We start from the raw sequence: 21,115 nt of genomic DNA, 5'->3' as shown, positions 1-21,115 counted from the left end.
TTCAAAAATTTGGAAATAGATATGAAGAAATTATCAGTAGATATAGAAACACTTGTTTACAATTGACAGTCAATCAATCAATGAATCAGCTGACTTGACTGTGATTGATGATGTAAGCTTACTGAACTCATGTACTTCCTTGATGTCCATGCTGAACTTGACTAATTTATGAATTTAGCATAATAACTGTAGCTGATCTGTGACAATGGCAAGTCGTAAAGAGGATGCAATTCCACGAATTTTAAACAGACCGCGACCAGCACTGAAAGTTTCACAAGACTTACAAAAACTTATGTTAAAGTAGGTACAATTTTCATTTAATTCATATTCGTTCCTAGACTGCGGAACTCAGTCTTCAATGATAGTCATTTATCTTTTGGTAATTATTTACTCGAGAACTCTAGCTTTGAATTTGCACGCGATAGTTACGCATTTGATGCTAGACTACTTCTGCAAAATTTTAGAACGTATGTACGTAATTGATATATTTAGAATTTAATTTTTAAAGTGGAGAAAAATTTGCGTCAGGAAGAGAACTGACAACCAGATAAAGTCGTCAACTCATACTAATTGTTTAATTACTTTTTTAAAATCATTTTGTGATTTTAATATTGTAGAATGAAAGGCGAGTCCATGAGTGCTGATGGTCATAGCATCAATTATGAATTGTTAAAGAACAGTCAAACATTTCAGGAGTGTGTGAACAGGAGTAGAGAACTGAAAGGTGTCGATGTGAATGGACTGGATCCGGACCAAAAGAAGGCTTTCTTTATTAGTATCCTTTAAGAGTGATTGTTACCTGATTTGATCCAACTCAAGCCAGGAGGCAATTTAGAAAATTACTTAAAAGGCCGCTCCAAATATCTGGAAAACATATTAAGTTGGGAGCTATGTAAAATGTGGTGGTATAGAGGTAAACATTGACTTGATGATATTTTAAGCCTACTTCATTGGGTTGCCCTTGTAAGTTTGCCTGGTCAACTGGGTGGGTCATTATTGAACTTGCATGGGGTGCACGTGGGCTGAGTGGTATCCAAGGAAAAATAATGGGCAATTCCAGTTGAAATCCATACACCCCCTATGGAAGACACAACCTTAATCTCCCACACAGGGAGTGAAGGTTTCAAATTGCATCACTCATTCAGGTAACTCCATTTGAAATTCACACCCCCTGTGTGGAAGATTAAGTTCATGTCTTCCTTAGGGGGGTGTATGTATTTTTATTGGAAGAGCCCATTGTTATTCCAATCATACTTGCATGATTATAATGTTTTAGAAGGCTTAATGTTACAAAGGTTCGCACATGTAGCGCTTTATACTAGTGGGTGACAGCACTTGTAACACAGTACATGGATATGCAAACAAACATGCACTGAAATTTGCTGTCTTGAAAAAATTTAATTCAGAAATTATCGGTTGTGCAGAGCTCAGAGTGCAGTGAGTTGTTGAGGATGGGATTGATTGGTGGTGAAAAGCATATACTGCACAATACACCAATACTTGTTATAAATTATGTAGTGTAGAGAGTGTGGATTTGCGGGAATCAATGTCGATTCTATTCATGGTTATAGCAAGAGGAAATTCTAATTCACTTCTTGTTCCTCATTACAAGAGCAACCATGGTCTCAGAAGTTTTCATGTCAGGGCAGCTAATCTTTGGAGTAACTCAGTTGAAATGAATACTCTTTTCAAATTTGATTCATTGTCTATTGGCCAATTCAAATACTCTATTCAGGATGATTGATCATAAGGACTGGCAACACTGGCCTTGAGAGACTAAAGACGTGAAACGACACGGGCTCCCGCCTTTACATTGATTTTCAATACGACTTTTTATACACGAGTGATTTTACATTTTCTTCTCTGAATTCGGAAGCCTTGGTATATATAGGCCTATACACAGTCATGGCAGGACAGAAAGGCGACAAACTGGACGAAATATTACGCACAGTACAAGCGCTATCTGCGCTTCCTACTGATGTAAACAACCTATCTAAAGAAGTAAGTTCTTTCAAAGATGAAATAAAACAGTGGAAAAGTGATATAGATGAAAAAATGAAAGACATTGACCAGAGCATGAACGACTTGAACACGGAGGTTGAAAATCTCAAATACAAAGATGCACATAATAACTATGCGACTATTAACAGGGTCACTGAGCTTCGTGATCAATATGAAAAAGAAGACTTAAGGCGCAGCATTCGCAGCTACAGTGCAAATTTGGGATTTACGGGCATTCCAGAAAAGGGAAAAAAAAAAACCCGAAGAGCTACTGAAGAGGTACTAAGACAGCATTGGGTTGAGAACATGGACATGCTGGAAGGAGATGCCTATAACATATTTATCGCCGATTGCCACCGCATGAAAGGATCTGCGGTTGGTTCAAAACCACGTACAGTCATTGCAAAATTTGTGCAGATGAGCGACAAAGACTTTGTTCTAAGCCATGCAAATTATCTCAAGAACCACACTATTCCGACTAGAGACGGAAGAAAGAGACAGAAATTTACTGTTCAACAGCACTATCCACCCAAACTGCAGCAACAAAAACGAGAACTCTGGCCATACTACGTCCAAGCAGCGAAGCAAAGCTACGTCGCACTTTCCGGTGATCGACACAGATCTTGCCCTGTTCATTTGTGGACAAAGATTCCAATATGGAATGAATGTTGCCAAAATGCAACAACCACAGACACCTCGACACATCCGTTTTGACTCGCCTCATAATGTTAGTCATAATACTCACGATACCAGCGACGTTACAGTGATGGATGGCGTAGAAGATGGAAGAGATAGTACGCATAACAACAGAGAGGTAGAGGGAACGCAAGATGAAGCTGGAGATTCGAGAGTTGAAGACTCTTACGCAACTGCTTAAACAGTGATCTTGGTTCATCTCCTAGCCTTCTCGCGGATGGCGTAGTTTAAATAGTGCATTTTGCATGTCTAGGGAGAACTTGTGTTTCTGAGGACCTTACACTTGAGAGTCTGCGATGTTTGTTTTTTCCACAAGTATATTATGTACATGTTTTTAAAAAGAAAAACAAACATACAAATAATTTTTACGCTGATATGAATATAAGACAGTAATTAATTAACTCAGTGCTGATATCAAATGTCAAGTTAGACATTTTGGCCAAGCAGAAATGATTGTTCAGAAAAAGAGAGAAAAACTAGCTGATTGCTACCAATATTTTTCTTTCTTGGTGTTGGATTGTTTCAGTATGAATTATTGAAGTCAGGATTTCTAAAAAATTTCAAAAGAATTTTGAAAGGTACTTGTATCTTGATGGTCTGATATCTTAAAACAAAACATTGTGAAAGGAAATTACTGTTTTTACTATACATGCATGATTTTACGTGTGTTTAAACATGTATTAAAAAAAAAAAAATTTAAAAAAGGTGAGAAAAACTATTGCTCCAATAATTATTTTTATCCTGGTGATCGGTCGTTTGAATATGATTTATTGGAGTTACCCTTTTTCTCTCTTTTTGTTGTTGTTTGTTTGAAGATTTCAATAGAATCTTAAATCTTCAATATAAAATTGAGAAAGAAAAAAAGACTGGTTTGAGTATACAGGCATGTTTCTTTATAGTCATGTTAGTGGGTAAAAAAAAAAGAAAGGAAAAGAAAGAAAAAAACGTTTTTTTGTTTTGTTTTTGTTTTTAATTCTAAATTTTCTGCACAATTTTCTTTGGCGGAGTCCGGGTTGTCTATTGTTTTTTCCCAAATTTAGTTTTTCTCATGCCGATTCTTTTTGTCCAGTCAAATACTCGCATTAGTATCGAGTATGTAGTGCTGATTACTTTCGTGATCAACACATGGCCCTATTCCATCAAGGGCTTTCACTGTAAATATAATGTTCATAACTTTTTTCCCTGTTATATGTGTTATAATATTTTGTACCGTATTATATTATGCTCAATATTATAAAAGGTATTACAAATGCTGTATAGGCCTATCTTGTTTCAAAACATTTTGAACGTAACAGATAACATTCTGTATGCTAGGTGGAAATGTTTTAGAGCCATCTATACTCGGTTTTTTTAAACAATGGTAGGAAATAATTTTGGTATATGTTCGCTAAATGTGCGAGGCCTACGAAAAGAAATAAAAGCGTGAGACAGGTTTTCACATGGTTGCATAATAGACCGTACTCAATCGTCTTTCTTCAGGAAACGCATTCAAGCAAAGCAGCTGAAATTATTTGGAAAGACGAATGGGGTAGCGCCATTTTTTTTTCTCATGGTTCAACAAATAGTAGAGGTGTATGTGTGTTATTTAAAAAAGATTTGAATTACGAAGTAACGAAAGTAGTTTCTGATGAGCGTGGAAGGTTTATCATTTTAGACACATCTATTGATGAACAAAAGTTTACGTTTATTAACATTTATGCTCCAAATAAGGACGATCCCTTGTTCCTAGATAAAATACGTGAATGTGTACCCGATTTTGAATGCGAGTCCATCATATTTGGAGGGGATTTTAACTTGGTTATGGATATAACTAAAGACAAGAAAGGTGGTCGCCCTGTTACCAATTTCAGAGCACAAGAAAGTTTAAAATCCTTTATAGATGGTTACGATTTGGTAGATATTTGGAGAAAAACTAATCCTAATGTTGCTGCGTTTTACTTGGCGTTCTAATACTATGCCCCTATTCAGTGCAGACTTGATTTTTTCTTAGTTTCATCACACCTTTTGTCTCAGATAGACAATTCTGATATTTCTTGTGGGTTTAAAAGCGACCATTCTCTGATTAGTTTATCCATTTGCCCCTTTACTGAAGCTAGAGGTCCGGGATTCTGGAAGTTTAATGTATCACTGCTACATGAGCAAGAATATATTGATATTGTAAAGAAGTGTATACAGGATCATAAACAATGTAATCAAAACCTCAATCCTGGTCTATCATGGGAGTATTTAAAGTGTTGTATCCGATCAGAAACAATACAATATTCTATTCAGTAAAAACAAACATCGTAAAAGGTTGGAAAAGCGATCTCATGATCAAATTAAATGGTTTAGAAGAACAATATTCTCAAAATCCATCGGAAATTTTGAAACAGCAGATTGATGTTGCAAAGAATGATCTAGAAGATATTTATAAAAATAAGGTTAAAGGTTGCATGATTCGATCACGTGCTAAAGCTTTTGAATTTGGTGAGAAAAACTCAAAATATTTTATCAATCTTGAAAAACGAAACCAGAAGCAAGGTATTCTTACAAAACTTGAAACAAATAATGGGGTTATCCTTTCTAACAGAAAAGATATTTTAGAGGAGGAAATGCAATTTTACAGGCAACTTTATTCTACATGTAATCCACCCTCATGCAACATTGAAGATTTTCTTCCTCCTAATACTTTATGTCCTAAGCTAAGTGCACATCAGAGGGTTTCTTGTGATGGTATGATAACGGTGAAAGAATATTCTGATAATCTGAAGCAAATGCCAAATAATAAATCACCTGGTTCTGACGGCTTTCCAGCTGAATGGTACAAATTTTTCCATAATGATATTCATGAAATGGTTTTAAACTCTATTAATTATGGTTTTCAAAATGGTTCATTTGCAGTTGATCAGCGCAGGGGGGTGATCAAACTTATCCCCAAGAAAGATAAAAACCGCATGCATTTAAAAAATTGGAGACCTATCTCGCTCTTAAATACTGATTATAAAATTGCCTCAAAGTGCATAGCTGCTCGAATAAAAAATGTTCTTCCAAGTATTATACATAGTGATCAGACAGGGTTCTTGAAAGGACGATACATTGGGGAAAATATCCGACTTACTCTCGACATAATTGATTATATAAATTCAAATAATAAAGCAGGTTTTGTTCTAATGATTGACTTTGAAAAGGCGTTCGATAAGTTAGAATGGACCTTTCTGCATCAAGTTCTCAGATATTTCAATTTTAGTAATGATTTTATCCGATGGATAAATGTATTTTATTCTGGAATAACTTCATGTGTAATGAATAATGGTTATGCCTCTGCCTTTTTTGAACTTACTTGCGGCTTGCGCCAGGGATGCCCGCTCAGTCCTTATTTGTTTATTTTATGTAGCGAAATAAAGTTTAACGATGTGCAACAAGTTAAACTCAATTTGCCCTTGCCGTGAAAGTGGCGATTCCATTTGTTTACGGGTCAGAGGTCATGTTGTCATGCCAGCGTTGTGGTGATTGACCCGGGAACCAATGAGAGTCGTCGCATGTCATGGTTTGGGACATGATCCTGGTGATCAAATCATTGTTGGTTTGAAATCATACAAGACAACATCTAAAAATTTTTCCCACCCACCGCTCCCATTGGGGGCAATTGGGCAGAATTGCATGATAAATCGTAAGCATGTATAGTATAAAAATTATGTCAATTAACAATAGCTAAATTTATTTATTTTAGGTACAGTAAGTTCTGCAAGATAGTGCCTGAAAAGGCAAAGCACTCAACTGGCAGCAAGAAGGGTTAAAGGAAAATTATAAATAATAAAAGTATGTTAATTGTATATACGTGAAAATAGAATGTAGGAAAAGGAGAGCTTTTGTTGATCATCAAAATTATTTATTTAAAACTTCCGTTCTAGCAAGAGTATAAGAGAGTGCCTATATCGTCAAAAGATGCATATATATATATTGTTTGATTAAGCAATAGTTCCAATTAGTAGATTGATGCTACAATTGTTCCCTTTCTTGTATAGCATGGGAAGAGCAAGATCACATATCAGCAAATATATTCTGCATATTTAAATTATGTATTTATTAATTGCAGTTGTTCATCATCGTCAGAGCTGTTGTACAGGTGTTATTTAACACCAGCGTATTGTGCAGGTTTTCTTTTAGAAAAGGCAAAAAGTCGCACAAGCAAAAAAGAATGGGATTTGAATTCTCTTTTCTTGAATTATAATAATACTCATGTCGTGTAATAACATATTTTATCCTTTGTAACTTCAGGTGACCACCTGTTGAGTCTTGGGACACACGCCTGGGAGCATTTGACTTGTATACACCAGTACCCTATTGCTTGTTGAAATTCCAGCCATTATATTTTGCTTTAAGGATCCCAGGGTTCAGGGTCAAAACACTCGGATTCAGTCTTAGGGTGGGGGCACGCCCTAGGGCAAGTGTGGATCACGTGTTGGTTAGCCATGATTTTTTCTAGGTCCAACACCGAGAATTTATGCCAGGGTGGGGGCACACCCTCGCGCAATTATGATCACGTGGGGTTTTATGGAAAAAATTATTGCGGTAGCGGCCACTGCTATAAACAGGAGTCAGTCGCTGGTCACTGACATCTCAATTTTCCTGACCTTCATATACATGGCTTTTACGGCTGAGATCATAGGGACTTGGTGTTGGTCTGAAAACAAAAGTCAATAAATGGTTGTCTTGTTTGATTGCCAACGAGATTGCAATTTTTGCGTCTTTGTGCTTCTTCAGTTTCTCGGTCTTAGGGTAATTCTTAATATGTCTATAAGAAATCAGCCTTTAATTAAAGGTATAACAATTGATAATAATGTTATTACCGTAAGTGCCTATGCAGACGATACCACTATTTTCATTGAAGATGTTTCTTCGTTAAAAGAAAGCTTACGTGTTCTTCAAAACTTCCAAACGTTCTCTGGTTTAAAAATTAATGTAGATAAATGTGAATTGATTCCTCTCGGTCAATATCGCAATGACAAGCCCAACATTGATGAAACAGGAGTAAAGTATTGTACTGGTCCAGTTAGGCTGCTAGGTATATTATTTTCTCCTGATTTGAAAAATATTTTTGAATTAAACTTTATACCTAAATTTAAGAAGTTAAAGGAAATCCTCAGAATTTGGTCAGCCGAGATTTAACTCCGGCAGGAAAAATTGCTATTGTGAAATCTTTAGGTCTGTCATAACTTATTTTTCTTATGTCTGTTTTGCCCAATCCTCCAGAATGGTTTTAAAAGATTTAGAATCAACACTCTATAAATTCATTTGGTCCAATAAACCGGACAAGGTTAGAAGGAACACCTTGATCGGTGACTTTTCAGCAGGTGGCTTAAATATGTGCCATATCCCTTCTGTAATAAAAGGTCTAAAACTTGCATGGGTTAAAAGATTTCTGGATTCTAATAATAAAGGAAAATGGAAATTATTTTTCAACATTTATTTAAAACCAAGGGGTGGTGACTTCGTATTTCATTGCAATATTAATCCGAAAGACAAATCGATCCAAACTGAAATTAAAAATGCTTTTATAAAAGATGTATTAATTGCTTGGTGTGAAATCACATACGATTCTAACATTTCTGTTTCAAAATCACCATACCAAATTTTATGGAATAATTCTTTTATTCGAATGGATGATACCATCATCTATAATTCTGTTTGGCACAACTGTGGTATACAACGTGTAAAAAGACTTATATGATAATAACGGCAATTTTCTAAGCTTTTTAGATATTAAAAGAAAGTTCACCATACCCGACCGTAATTTTGTTTTCTACTTTTCCTTGATTCATGCAATACCTTGGAAGAGAAATTGTAGGGTAGAATATGATGTTGATTTCAAATCCAGCAATGACGATTTATTAAACAAAATAAAAACTAGTAACAAAGTGTGTAAATTGATACACAATATTTGTATCAAAAAATATTTAATAAGCCAATATCAGAAAATAAATGGGCACAAGATTTTAATGTTGCTAATTTGGAATAAAAAAAAATTTACTCGATATCAAAACTCTGTACACCTTCGATTAAGTTAAGATATTTTCAATTCAAAATTTTACATAGATATCTAGCAGTAAATGGACTATTGTCTCGTATGGGTATTGTTCAGTCAAATCTGTGTTCCTTTTGTAAATCTCACGTCGAAACGATTCGTCAGCTTTTTTGGAATTGTAATTTTTCTTATCAATTTTGGAATGATGTTGAAAGATTTATTTTGAATCTCGATATATCATTTTCAGAACAGGATATTCTTTTTGGCATCTTGGATAGGAAGAAAGACAGATTTAACTTTTTAATTTTATATGGTAAATATTATTTATACTGGGCAAAAATTAATGAATCGCAACCTAACTTAAATGTCTTCAAAAGTAAGTTACGTCTATATCAAGAAATTGAGAAATGTTTCTCCCATTTTGATATGGCAAAATGGAATCTATTAAATCTATCCTAATTGTAAAAGTAGATAGGCCCTATATACAAATATACTGTATAATTTTAATATTTTGTGAAGGGGTCCGGTGGTCATTTTGTATGTTTTTTTTCCTCCCACGGACTCAAGTACAGGAATAAAGTTGTGAAAAAAAAAAAAAAAAAAAAAAAAAAAAAAAAAAGGATGATTGATCATTAATGTAAAATAACCAATTTCATTATGTACTATATTATTCCATTTTTAATGTATTTTTGTTTATATACTCTGTAACAAGGCCCCTTAGAATAGCAGTGCGTAAAAACATAAACTAAAAGTGATACATGCAATACCCACAGCAATTAGTAAAAATCTAGTAAATTAGTAGTAATCCATATTTGAAGAGCTTTGTTGCAAAACCCCTTACATCCACTTTTGACTTTTTGAGAAAAACAGCTTTTTTTAATTGTGCAAGTATTACTTGTTCGATTTGATTCAATTTGGGATTGGATAAAGTGTTGATGAATAGAAACTAAAAGAATAGGTTTGGGACAATTTTCAAGGCTTCCTATTTATTTTATTATTTCTTTTATATCGCACCTTTTGTGGATGTAAGGGGTTTTGCAACAAAATAAATTTACCCCTTTTCTAGAAACCACCTTTGCAATCAAATTTGAGCCCATTTGTTTGCACTACATTATGTAACTTGACTATTGAAATATCTCATTTACTTTTTTAATTATGAATTTTTAATTAAATTAGGAAAATGGCATTTTGGGGTATTTCGAAGCTACACCTTTTGTTAATTAAAATGATTTTTTCAAACATAGTGACCCAAAAACAGTTCCTTTTGGTTTTAATAGGTAAAGAACATTCCAGGCTACCATTATACATCAAAAATTTAAAACAAAACAATTCTATATTCATTTTAAGTTCAGATTTCGGAAATTCCTAAGATTTCCCAAAGCGGAAATATGCAATAACTCGGAAGGGAAGGTAGTATGAAGGTCAAACAACCACCAAAATGTGTATTTTACCCACACTATAATATTATGCCAATAACTCAATTTGGCCAAAAGTGGATGTAAGGGGTTTTGAAACAAAGCTCTTCATATATGTTTAGTAAGTGGCACTACAAAATGAAACTGAAAGCAGCCTTATTTTGTACCATCCATCTTGTTATATAATACTTAACTATACTGGTGGTTTTGATCATAGATGTTTACAATGCATGTACTATTCATGGATTAGCAGATCTTGACACCTTACCAAACTCAGTCCTGGAAGTGGAACAGTTTTGGAAAAAGACAGCCTATGTGATTGGTGAACAAGTATACACTTTAGACGATATGGAACATGGGGTATTACGAGGTAGGTAGGTAGCAGAATACAGACCGAAAAAGAATTAAGGTACCCGTTATTTTCACCCCTGTACAGTGACGGCGGCAGGAATTTTTTTTTTTTCGGGAGGAATTTCAAGGGGAGGGGCAAAATTGGCACAAATTTTGCACAAAATTGCTGCAAAAAGTGGAAATTTACGTGATTTGGGGTTTTTGCCTCAGAAGTGTGGGGGGCAAACTGGGGTGGTAAGAAAAATATTGGGGGCAAATGTCTCCCCCTCGTAGCGCCGCCACTGCCTCTGTATATCCTAAACAAAGGCAGATATGTCATAATTGGAATCAAAAGCCAATAACTGCATCTTTTTGCTCAGATTTAAGACCTCATTTGTTGAAATTGGTCAAGACTCAGACACAGTGATCCAACAAGGAAGATACATATTCAAAAATTGCAGTTTGCTTCTTTGAATGCTCACGAAGCATTCTTGAATTATTGCATTTCACCATACCACTTCAGAATATGTTAAGTTTTATGAGAATATCTACATAAGTTTTAAAATACCAAAGATATTATTGATCCAGCATGCTGTTGGAAGCATGGGAGAACTGTTCTGTCAGATGCAGACCTGCCAACTGTCCCTCATTTTGAGAGACTGTCCCTCATTTGGGGGTTTCCAAAGTGAAAAAGAAGGCCAGTCCTGCTTTCTGAAAATTTCAGTGATGGCAAATTTAAATGTAAGAACAGCAGAAAATTATGCAAATTTCACTTTAAACGTTTGCTATAGCATTCTCTTTAGTCTATTGTGGTAAATTTAGACATGCAAAACCTTCCCTGAATTCTGAAAGTATTGCACACCTCAAGTCTTTGAATTTGTCGGTACCTGATTTGTACACATGTACAAGGTTTTGGCCTCAATGTCCCTCTTTCCGACTTTGGTAGGTTGGCAGGTCTGCAGATGCCAGATACAGTTGACCAAAGTGTTTAAATCAAACAATTTTTTTATTCATAATACACATAAAAACAGATATATTGAAAAGGAACACAGTTAAGGCCAAACAGGAGGGTTGAGAAGGTACATGACCAGGCTCAAACATCCGCAGGCATATTAAAACAAACAACAAAATATAATTCCAGGTTATAAAGGAAAACATCAAAAAAATTATATATTAGAAATAATATTGCATAAACAAGTTGATGACAGGGGCCCGCCCTGAAACAATTGTACTAAAAAGATAAAATATGGTCTAAAAAGACATCTTTAAAAAAAAATAGTTCAGTCATGGTCATATTTTGAGTAAAAATTGAGTAGGAACATAGAATTGCATGTTGACTGAGAGATTTTGAAAATTTATCAAAGACATGTTTCATTGGTTTTTGGCTTTTTGAAACTAAGGAGAATTATGGAACTCCTGATGAACAAGGGTTCATGTATAGACCTTTTTCCCTCTTTCCCATCATGCACTATATATGCCAGGGGGTATGAGTGTCGCAAAATACATCATCTCCCCGGGGGAGTATAGAGTTATGTTCATTACATTCTGGAATACGGACATTCCGACATGGTGTCGTCGCCAAAAAAAGTTTCCTGTTATTGAAACCTAACTTTGTATACATTTTATAGACCTAATGGTGAAAAACTAATGACGGGACATGCAGTGATATTTTGTCGGCATCCGTTTCACTTTTTTTCGGACATGAAAATAAAACGTAAACAAAATCTCTTACACAGATGTTCTGCATCGCTCCGTAACTGCATCACTCGTGTATTCAATAATTGCATAATTAGTAACATCGATGGCCTTTACGATAATCCGCATATATGGAATCAGTATGCCCATATTAAGACAAAATAATTGCAAAGGCCTGGCAAAGACCATCGGATGCACACGATCTATGAGGTTGATAAACTACGTCATATCCCCCTGGAATAGTGCATTGTGGGATAGAGGGAAAAAGGTCAATAGGGTGTTCCACTTTATGTCACATGGACATTAGAGCTTAATTTTTATTGTGATTAAACTGCTCAACATTTTTCTACTATAACCCATCTTTACAGGTAATCGGCCACACCCAAGTTCTGATAAGCCTTTCTTTGGAACAGAAGACCCAAGACTAAGTGTTGCCTTGGAAACAGTTGATCCTAGAATACATTTTGCTTTAGTTTGTGGTGCTAAGGTAAGTCACATTAGTCAGAGAGTCATAGAGTGAGAAGGGAGTTAGGGAGTGTGTAATAATTACTTCATTGATCTAGTGATTGTTTGATTGAGTGACTGATTGAGTAAATGATGGAGTGAGTGCATTGAGTGAGTGATTAAGTGAGTGAGGGGTGTGGGAGCATAACTGATTGATTGATTGATCAAATCAATCAATCAATCAATCAATCAATCAATGGAATGATTGAGTGTATGAATCAATGGATGAGTATGTGGGTGGTTTATGAGTCAGTCAGTGAATCAGACAGGTCAGTAACATCAATCAAGTCAGTCAATCATTCACAGGTTATAGTCAGTCAGCCAGTCAGTAAATTTATGGTGTGAGTACATGTTTCCTGGGTATTTTTATTGATTTGTTTCTTTGTTTGTTTATGTCAACATTTTGGTCCGTAAGCACAAAAGAGTTAGACCAGGTCTAAAGTTAAACTTGGTCAAGGAGAATTTAGTATCAGGAGAAAGGACATTTTCCTTTACATTGTCTTAAGTTAATTTGTATTATTTTTGAACTTTGCATTTAAATCTTTAGAATTTGCTAGCTACTCTAGGAAGGAGTACTAGAGTCTACTCTAGACCTTTGTGTTTATATAGATTTAGTAAGGTCAAAAGATACCCATTGTATAATTCTGTAATGACATAAAAGTTTCAAACTAATAGATAGTACTATTTATTTTTTCATTGCAGTCCTGTCCACCAATCAATGTGTACTCAGAGAAGAATTTAGATTATGCTTTGAATGCTGCAGCTGGTAACTACTTGGATTCAGAAATCACAGTAGATGTCAATAAGAGAGAGGCAAGTATGAATGTAGAACTAAAGAGTACCAAGTATCAACTCCAAATTGCACCATGCGTAACACTATGGTAAATCCACCATCTTGGTTTGTTGTGCATGGAGGGCAAATAAGCCATCGCAACTTCCGGTAATGCAAACAGGCAATCAAAATGTTCTGATGAAGTTACTCTATTATATTTTGCAAATTATATCTAATACTGGAACTAAAATTTGCAATTCACATTGCCATTCCACGTCCTAAACCATGGGACCTTATCAGGCACCCGACTGATGGTTGCGTGATATCAGATGGCAGGGAAATCCTGCAATGCTGGGCCCCACGTGTGCGACAACCTGAAATGGAGTCCCCCCATTCCAATGGTGGGCTCGCCGACTCTCTCCCATAAGGACTCCTTAACTCCTCTCTCGAACCATCCCTCTTCTCAACTGCCTCCTCTTGACCAAAGAAGTGTTCAGTGTTCTCATTGCAGTGGTCGCACATAGTGGAATCTCAAGCTCTATTTGAACCTGGGCATCTGTGTTTGTAAAAGCATTGTAGGAATTGTTTGGTTACACCAACGTAAGAGTCACTTCAGTCAGAGTCAGTGCATGTGATACTGTACACTACATTGCATTGTTTATCTCTTGGGGTTTATCCTTGACATGCACAAGCTTCCCCCTTATGGTGTTGGTGGGTTTGAAGCAAGTAGCGATGCCAAAGCACTTGAAAGAGTTCTTAAACCTTTTGAATAACCCAAGGGATAGTTATCTTCATGCAAGAGTCATTATTAGTCATCATTATTCCTCACTGTCTGATGCCACACCATTGTCAGTCGGGTGCCTGATGACGTCCAGTGGTTTCGGACACGGCGTGGCAAAGTGAGTTGCAAATTTTTAGTTCCAGTATTAGGTTTAATTTATAAAATTATGTTTGGAATTACTGAATGAATAATCTATATCCAGATATAAAGTTACTCTATAGACTAATTCAATGAACCACATATAGACGGGGGAATATACGGTTTGACCCTAAAAAAATTGCAACAAAAGGTTATTTAACTGATTTTGGTACTATGGGACCTTAGGAATAACAGAAAAAAAATCATAAAAAATCGGGCTACCGGAAAGTGGTTTTCCAAGATGGCGTCCAAAATGGCTGAAGGAGGGATGCAAAAGCACTGGTCAATCCCGCAGGAAAAGTTGATCCCAGTGGTCATTCTGAAAAAGCCATCAGCCAAGATGGAAAAAGTTTTAAAACAGAGAGTAATTTTTGATTTGTCAATCAAAAGTTATTAATTCAAACAAAGTTTTAAAATCTTTTGTGTGAAAATACATCACATAAACATAAACAAAAAGGTCAAATTCAGATTGCGACTGAGGATTAGCATATTGTTTTTTGACACCGAGAACAGTAGTCAACTTCAAAACAAAAGTGAATTTGCCTTTTATGCTCTCCCTTGCTTATGCTTTAATAGCTATTATGAACTCAACTTCTAATAATTTGTTTGCATTGGAAAATCTTGATTTAAAGTCAAGTCATTTGACTTCATCAGGCTATGTGTAAATGGGTTCATGTACTTTATGAATGGTGCTTAGTTTTTGCCCATACATACATACATACATAAAGGTGATTTAAGGCGCTTATGCAAAAAATTGATCTAAACGCACAAAACTACATTACCAACAACAAACAATAACCAGCCAGTGGAAAACAAGAAAAGTCAATGTAAAGACAAAATGAAAAATACTAAAAATTGTACAAGTGAGTTTTCAGCAGCTTTTTGAATTGTGTGAGAGAAGAAGCTTCCTGTACGTTCCGTGGCAGGCTGTTCCAGATGGACGGTCCAGCAGCTGTAAATGACTTATCACCACAGGTTAACTTGCACATGGGAATGTTTAGGAGAGTTCTGTCCAGGGCAGATCTTGTAACAGGGCCACTGGGAGGTGTTGGCTTAAGACTAATTGAATCGATGAGGTATCGCGGAGCAGAGTCAGTCAGGCACTTATAAATCAGAAGACAGAGTTTGAATTGGATGCGGTTGCTAATCGGAAGCCAATGAAGATTGTTCATGAGAGGTTTTGGATCAGTACGTCTAGGGACAGAGAAAATTAGCTTGGATGCTTTGTGTTGAAGGGATTGAAGGCGGCGAAGATCTTGAGACTTGAGTCCATAGAGAAGGCTGTTACCATAGTCCAAACGCGAAAGTATAAGGGCCCGGACAACATGATGTTTAGTGTCCGTATCCAAATGATGCTGTATTCTTCTGATGTTGCGAAGCTGGAGGTTGACAGAGGAACACGATGGAGTTCACCTGTTTTGTCATAGACATATGACTGTCAAAAATCACCCCGAGGTTACGCACATTTGGAGATGGTTTTATAATGCCCAAATGCCCTTTAAGTTTGATCAGATGAATTTTGATGGGCTTTATATAATCCCTTCAAGCGTAGACTGTAAATCTGGTCCCTTCAAGCTGTCCAGGTTGAGGTTGGTCGTGCGCCTGTGCGTACACTGTAAATTGTCTTCCTTAATGTGGTTCCTCCCTTCTACTGTGATATAAACTGATAAATCTGATTTGTGATGAATTGAATGTGGTATATTTTCAGATAATGCTACCAAAGCTTTTACAATGGTATGGGTGTGATTTTGGAGAGACTCCTGAGGAGGTTGCAAGGTATTTATTCTAAAACAAAATCAGATCTATGCAGGTCTTCATAGTTGTGCCTATATAGACCACTTGACATGTGACGTCATTGCTCGGCAGTATGCACACAAATTATGGCAATTTCCATTGTTCTTTGCCGTGCAGTGTGCGTACGCATCATAGTTTGCTCAGGGCACATGCATTTTAAATCGCCCACCACATTTCATATAGTACAAGAAACCCATTGAACAGTGTAGCAGTTCGTTCAAGCATATCGATAGACCAGTCCCTAGCCTTTGTTGATAAACATTGATGTCAAGTGGTCTATATTTTGACACTCTTTTAGAATTACTGGCCTATATACAAAATAAGTTGTTCAGAAATTTTGTTTATTTACACTGATCTAAGATTATTATCCACTATACAGACAGGTATTTCTGAAATTTTTCCTGCCCAATTGGCAATGGCAAAGTTACCTGTCAGAGGTGGCAAAGTTACCTGTCAGAGGTGTATAGCGATACTGCCCAATGCTTCCAGTGTTGCCAAAACTTTTCAGAGCCATGGCGCAGCACATTGACTCGCCAGGCCGCGGTAAAGGAGTCTCGAGTAGTCCAATTTTTAAGCTTCCAAAAAAAGCACCCAATACTGGATATTTCAGCGGATTGACCCGAATTTAGAACGCAAATCACCCAATTGGGCGGGAAAGCACTTGACTCAAAAACTTCCGGTAGTTAATGGGAAGTTACGGACGTCACACACTTGGATCAACCAAAACATGATAATGATCAATATTGGTCACAAAACCCTTTGTCATTGAAATTTGGAGCTTCAGAGACTCAAACCCTTTATAAATCAGCTAAAGTGAAAGGAAACTACATCAAACTACTGCCGCGACTTGACTTTTGCAAAGTAGTCCAATTTTAGACAAGTAGCGGCACAAGTTTTTTTGAGGAGCGGCAAGTGATTGCCAAGTAGCCCAATTGTGCGCCTAAGGTGTTGGCATCACTGAATGCTTCAGGTGAAGCCAAACCAGCAGGTGTAAAGGTGGTTGATTGGTGGTTGCTAGGTTACAGCCCTGTACAGAGTTACTTGTACAAAAAGCATTTTGAAAATCTAATATTCATGCATCCACATTGTAAAGGCTACAAAATATCATCTGTAAGTTTTCTGAAATGTTTAAAAAACTGCTGACAAAAGAGCTGCTGACCTTGGCAAGAGGGGTGCAAGATGTCTCACAGGGCATGTTCACACTATGCCTGTTTTGCCCTGGGTCCTGGGTACAACCCGGGTGAACAGAAAAATTCAACCTAGGAAAGACCAGTATAACCCAGGTCTGACCTGGGTCAATTGTTGTGTGAACAGAAATTCACAGTTTGACCCACATTACTGGAAGTAAACACAACCATTACATCTCCCATTCTATTGTTTCTGTCCGCACAGTGAAAAGAATAATTCAGTTCTTCTTCTTCCTTATAAGTGCCTCCCTCATATGTATGAGTATTATCGCACTGTGTACAGACAAGCTGTACTTATTTTCACTCTAGAACCTAGAGTAGATGAGTGTATTTTGAACTACAGTCAACAGTACCGGGATGATCCCTGCTCTTTTTGAATAGCCTGTGTGACGTTCTTTAAGGGGTACTACACCCTGGCCAATTTTGTGCCTATTTTTGCATTTTTCTCACAAATTATAGCACATTGGTGACAAGTAAGATATGTATATTATAGGGGCAAGGACTACAACTACTGTACTGAAAATTCAACAACTCAAAGCAAGTAGTTATTGATTTATTGATCAAATATTGGTTTTCCCTCATTTTTGACTGTAACTCCACAACTGTTGTCTGTGCTGAAATAAAATCTCCAGTGCAGTAGTTGTAGTTCTTGCCCCTATAATCTACATATCTTACTTGTTCCCAATGGGCTATAATTTTTGAGAAAAATGCAAAAATAGGCACAAAATTGGGCAGGGGTGTAGTATCCCCATACGTGCACACTACATTAATGTGAGAAAATATGCATGTACACAGGGCCGACAGCTTAAAGTGCCCTCCGAAGCACTAAGCAAGTAGAGTGAAGTGCCTTGCTCAAGGACACAAAGAGCCAGCAGAGCTCAGGTGGACCTGGGATTCGAACCCTTGACCCTTGGATTCACAGTCCAACGCCTTAACCGCTAGGCCACGCTCTATTCTTTGGCAATCAAATCAATGTAAACATAGTTTAGTAGTTGTAGTTCTTGCCCCTATAATATACATATCTTACTTGTTCCCAATGGGCTATAATTTTTGAGAAAAACACAAAAATAGGCACAAAATTGGGCAGGGGTGTAGTATCCCCATAACGTGCACACTACATTAATGTGAGAATCAAATGACAAATACGTCGTGCAAATATGTTACTATGTGAAACAGTTGCGCAAATGCGTCAGTATGTGAAAAGGACAAAACAGCAATTTTACCCGTGCAATGACAAAGTCGTGCAAATACGTAGCGCAAATACGTCACAAATGTGAAACGGCAAATTGCAGATACGACATACTGGGCTTGCGCAGTATAAGTGATCGACAAATACGTCGTTATGTGATACAGACATTTCAAGGCTTTACAAATATGACATAATTAAATTAATTAATATCTTACATAGAATAGAACATAACAAACATACCAATTTTCTCAAAAATGTTAAAAATGTGGAATGTGTGAGTATGTGATACGGCCGACGAAATGTGTATTATATCGCCAATTTCAAAAAGTAAAATATTATTTGATATCAGAAGGACATTCCTCGTATTCAGAATGCAATTCAATGTCTGGTGTGCTCTCATGTCCCACAAAAAATACTGTGCAAATGTTGTTATCCGACCCCTTAAACGCTCTTGTTGTAATAACTTGAAAAAAAATGTACTACATTGAAAGACCTTTTGCTTTTCTAACCATGCATCATGTTTTTTAGACCTTTGTTTGTTTTTCAGACCTTTTTGAACCATTTGGCTTCCCATATTGCATTGCAAACTATTAATTTTGATCAAAACAAAAAGACATTTTAATATTTAAAAAAATATTCTGAATACTATTAATCTCATTTAGTATAATATGTATTCCAAGTAGAACACTGGCAATAGGTGCCCTATGAACATTTTGCAATTAACACACAGTATATTGTACTCATCTACACTACACATGGCAGCTAATTGCACTTACCCACTTCTGGCACTGAATATTCGATATATAATACTTACAGGTCTGCATTCTCTCCTGCAACTGCTACTATACTTTGGTTCATCTCAAGTGGGTTTGAACCCTGTTAAGACCCAGCAAGACACTTAATCTTGATTGCCTCACTCCACCCAGGTGTAAAATGGGGAGCTGTAAGGTGTAGTCATACTGGTGCTAATATTTCATCTTGCCTAAATTGCTTCGAATTGCTTTGTGATTGAAAAAAAAACCAATAATAAAAAACAGTGCTGAATGGAAATTGTCAGTCAAGTTGAGAAAATGTGGCCTTTAGATGACAGATGTGAAGGAGACATAAGGGGCTGTCAAAAATATGGGCATCCAATGTTAAAGTGCCCCCCCCCCTGTGTATGACCATGTCTTGACAATTTTCCCAGCAAACACAAAATGTTTACAGAAAATATTTTAAGTTGGGTTATAAAAGGGTATAAAACGTTTTAATAACCATCAGAAAACATTTTTGAAAACTTAATGCAAAACATTTTAACATTTTGAATAAATGTTTGCCAAAAATGTTTTGCTATATAATGACATATTTTTAAAAATGCTGCTGTAATTTTTTTATATATGTTATAAAATTGTTTTCATGACCTTTATTTAACCCATTTAAATGTTATTAAAATGTTTTGACCAAACACGTTTGTAAGGTTTTAAAAACATGCTTGTGTTTACTGGGATATTGTTGGCCACATAGATCTCCAATGGTTATAAATTGTACAATATATTTTTATGATAACAAGATTAATCGGACATGGAAACACGTTTGTAGCGTTTTAAAAATATTTTGTGTTTGCTGGGATATTGTTGGCCACACATATCTCCAGTGGGTATTTAATCCTATAATATATTTTTTATCATAACAAGACAGGAAACAAACAAACAGGATGCACTTAAGATTAACAAAAAGCTTGTTTCTATATTTACAGGTGGACATTACCGTATGTAAGTGACGACAAAGCCCAGGAGATGAAGACATTACTGGAATCTAACGATCAAACTGACAAATTGCAGATTAAGTACTCCACATATGACTGGCAATTGAATAAAGCTACAAAACATTGATATATATTACAAGTTGGGCTATTCCATTCAAAATCCACACTCCCCCTGTGGAAGATTTTGGAAATATCTTCCAAAGGGGGAGTATGTTTTTCAATTGTAATTGGTCAGGGTTAATCATTTTGAATCCAATACTCCCTCTGTATTATGGCTTTACCTATATCTTCCACAACTGGAGTGAGTATTTTAAATAGAAGTTCCCAACTTTAGCTAAATCTTCCACAGGAGTAGTGTGGATTTTAAATGGAATAGCCCAAGACAAGATTGACACTGTTCAATTGTGAGACCAGTCTCGCCAACTCAAAGGGAAAGTTTTATTTCCTGTTCCAGAAGATTGCAGAACTTATTTTCTCAAATGAACATTTGTTAGTTAGTTCTGTATTTTTCTGGAATAGGGATTAATTAATACACAACCTGTGTACTATTAATCCTTATTCCAGAAAAATACAGAACTAATTATTGGGGATTAAAAAATATAAAGGCTTTTTCCGATAAATGCAGGTATTATACTATTTTGATCTCCATACATAACAAGCCAATATGGCTGCTTTACTATTCGCCCTAGAAGTGATGATGTAACATGATTAACTACCATAGCAATAGGTTTAAACAATTTTTGAATATATTGCCCTGCACTAGTACGTTCATGTGCTATCTCTGCATTGAACTATAGATGTCAAAGAACAGGGATAAAGACCTGGATTGCAATTCTATAGAATATTCAAAGCTTGCACCTGTAAA

At 36.1% G+C, this 21,115-nt stretch overlaps 1 protein-coding gene across 2 annotated transcripts in view; it reads left to right on the top strand.

Annotated features, from left to right (window-relative positions):
* LOC140136852 (uncharacterized) overlaps nucleotides 1-20,721 on the top strand; it is a 30,674-nt gene extending 9,953 nt beyond the window's left edge. Inside the window, exons 1-7 of one of the 2 annotated variants that reach the window (XM_072158451.1) lie at nucleotides 86-300; nucleotides 618-775; nucleotides 10,334-10,486; nucleotides 12,510-12,628; nucleotides 13,348-13,458; nucleotides 16,045-16,112; nucleotides 20,242-20,719. In XM_072158451.1, the coding sequence (XP_072014552.1) occupies nucleotides 206-300; nucleotides 618-775; nucleotides 10,334-10,486; nucleotides 12,510-12,628; nucleotides 13,348-13,458; nucleotides 16,045-16,112; nucleotides 20,242-20,377 (840 nt within the window). In that variant the 5' untranslated portion in view covers nucleotides 86-205 and the 3' untranslated portion in view covers nucleotides 20,378-20,719. Of the gene's footprint in view, nucleotides 1-85; nucleotides 301-617; nucleotides 776-10,333; nucleotides 10,487-12,509; nucleotides 12,629-13,347; nucleotides 13,459-16,044; nucleotides 16,113-20,241 lie in introns of those variants that run through there. The other variant, XM_072158452.1, reaches the window with a different exon arrangement.
* The last annotated feature ends 394 nt before the right edge of the window (nucleotides 20,722-21,115 follow it).

This window comes from Amphiura filiformis, chromosome 17 (genome assembly GCF_039555335.1).
Source record: "Amphiura filiformis chromosome 17, Afil_fr2py, whole genome shotgun sequence".
Classification (NCBI taxonomy): domain Eukaryota; kingdom Metazoa; phylum Echinodermata; class Ophiuroidea; order Amphilepidida; family Amphiuridae; genus Amphiura; species Amphiura filiformis.
This window is presented reverse-complemented; position numbering and strand designations above follow the sequence as displayed.